The 2,192-nt window shown below is 59.3% G+C and overlaps 1 protein-coding gene across 1 annotated transcript in view; it reads right to left on the bottom strand.

Moving 5' to 3' along the window:
- The window catches only part of C1QA (complement component 1, q subcomponent, A chain), a gene marked incomplete at its 5' end in the record, with an annotated part of 965 nt that extends 355 nt beyond the window's left edge, over positions 1-610 (bottom strand). The window contains 2 exons of the mRNA XM_010141200.1: positions 77-303; positions 439-610. Coding sequence (XP_010139502.1) covers positions 77-303; positions 439-610 — 399 coding nt within the window. The remainder of the gene's footprint in view (positions 1-76; positions 304-438) is intronic.
- Between the last annotated feature and the right edge of the window lie 1,582 nt (positions 611-2,192).

Below are 2,192 nucleotides of genomic sequence, written 5' to 3'. Positions count from 1 at the left end.
GGATGCGGCAGGTTAACTCCCCGGTCTGGGGACTGTAGGAGCTCTCCTCGTTGGTGATGATGTTGTCAAACACCACTGTCTTGCCCCTGGATGGTGGGGACCTCCGTGAGGCGGAGAAGGCAGGACGCGGCTGCCCCAAGATATTGTCGGGGTTCCCCTTCTGCCCCTTTGGCCCCGGCTTGCCTGAGACCCCGGGGGGGCCCGGCAGGCCGGGATAGCCCCTCCTTCCTGGGAAGCCAGGAATCCCTGGCTCTCCTGCATCTCCTTTGGGTCCCTGGATGCCCGTCGAGTGTACTGATTTCCCTGGGGAGAGATGGTGAGGAGGAGCAGTTCACACGTCTGGCATCTCTTGAGCTGCTCCCGCAACTCGTGATGCTCCTACCAACAGGCTCGAGGCTCTCAGGCCACCCGCACCGCATACCCCCTGCTGCCTCTTACCTGGCTCTCCCACATCACCCTTCTGCCCTGGCCTCCCGTCAAGACCAGGGATCCCCGGGAAGCCTTTCTGGCCATCTGGTGCCTGACACACTTCGTCTTCCAGGAGGGTTGTGCCCAGCACCACTGCCAGGGTGCTGGTCACCAGCCAAAGCCTGAGCTGCATCCTGCCACCCTACAAGCACAGGGATGGGGGAATCGGAGACGGAGGCAGACACACAGCAAATGCACAGAGGCCCCTTGGACACAGACACGTCAGTGCTCTCATCAGATGCACACATGGATCTGCCACACCACCAGGTGTCCAACACCCGGACACCACATGCAATGGTGAAAATGACTTCACAGAAGGATTTTGAGGCTGTTTCCTTGCGTGATGTGAAACATTGATGTTACTGAAAAAAACCTCTGACATGTGCCCATGGCAGGGCTGTGGGATTGGAAAGACCAGGACGTGGACCACAGCACAAACCATTGGTGCATGTCCTGGGGATGGGTGCATCAGACACATGCAGAGGATGCTTCTTCCAGTGCTGAAGGAGCCAGCGCTGACGGAGCGGTCCCATGGGATAGAGAACACAAGTGAGGGAGGGATGCAAAGAGACATGACAGAGGAGAGATAAACAGACAAAAGGGATCCAGACCTACCCCAAAACCTGAGGCTCTCAGCCCGGGGCAAGCATGCAGAACCTAGTGATGTCCACAACCACCCGGAGCAAGGACAGACTGCTGCAGCCACTACCTCCCACCCCTCGCATCACCTTCTCCCCCTTTTCCTACCTCAAACCCTTGTGAAGAGGGAAGTGAAGGAAGGAGGGGGACAGAGCAAGGGCTGCAGAGTGGCAGCAGCAGAGGCGTGTGCCCCCCAGCTCTTACCTCCTTGCTGGGGGTGAAGACAGACCAGTCTGAGCAGCAGCTCTGTTTGCTGGAAACTCTTCCCCGGGAGCAGGGAGGAAGAGGAGCGGGGTGGGGGATGTACTTGCAGGCACGGTGATTTGCCTGGTTGGGGAAGAGAAGTGCCAAGTTTCGCCTTCTCCACATGTGAGAAACACTTGTTCCCCTTTTGTGCTGAACCCCAGCCATGCTGGTCACGGACAGGGAACAGCTTGGTCAGCACAAGGCAGGATCACAGGGTTCCCAGCCGCTGCTGTGCCTGGTGGTGACCAGGCACAAAGCAGCACAAAGGTGGCAGGTCATGGCACAGCTCCAGCAGTGCAGGAGGGGACAGGTGATGTGGGCATAAGGTGGCACAGCCATCCTGGGGGTGCTTGGCAGAGCTCAAGGATAACTCTTGATGGCTCCTGGTCTGAGCCATGGGCAGAGCACAGTTGTCACTGGCACCTGGCCGTGTCATCGCTGCTGCTGGGGGCTGACCCCTCCAGATGCCCACCTTGGTGCCCACCCTGACGTGGGGTTCTAGCAAAGGGATCATCGGCGCCTGTGTGACTGAGCAGGGCCTTGAGCATCCTGAAGAGACATCTCCTTCCCACTGCCTTCACCTCACCTCAGTGGTCTGGGGACCTTGCAGGAGAGCGGGAGAAGATAGGGGTCTCTGGCACTCAGGCTCCCCCCAGTGCCCTTTGAGTGGCTGTGCTTTGCCACTTTGCCACGGCTGGATCTGGGCAACCCCAGGAGCTGTGCATGGCCTCACCCAGACCTGCAGAATGAAGAAGCCAATGCCTCACACCGCCAGGCCAAGGGCAGGTGCCTGGGATGTGCATGCAGCTCTGCCATCCAGAGCCCCAAAATGCCACTGG

The sequence above is a fragment of the Buceros rhinoceros genome, unplaced genomic scaffold (assembly GCF_000710305.1).
Source record: "Buceros rhinoceros silvestris isolate BGI_N320 unplaced genomic scaffold, ASM71030v1 scaffold25018, whole genome shotgun sequence".
NCBI classification, from domain to species: domain Eukaryota; kingdom Metazoa; phylum Chordata; class Aves; order Bucerotiformes; family Bucerotidae; genus Buceros; species Buceros rhinoceros.
The sequence above is the reverse complement of the archived record's forward strand: the minus strand, read 5'-3'. Positions and strand labels throughout refer to the sequence as shown.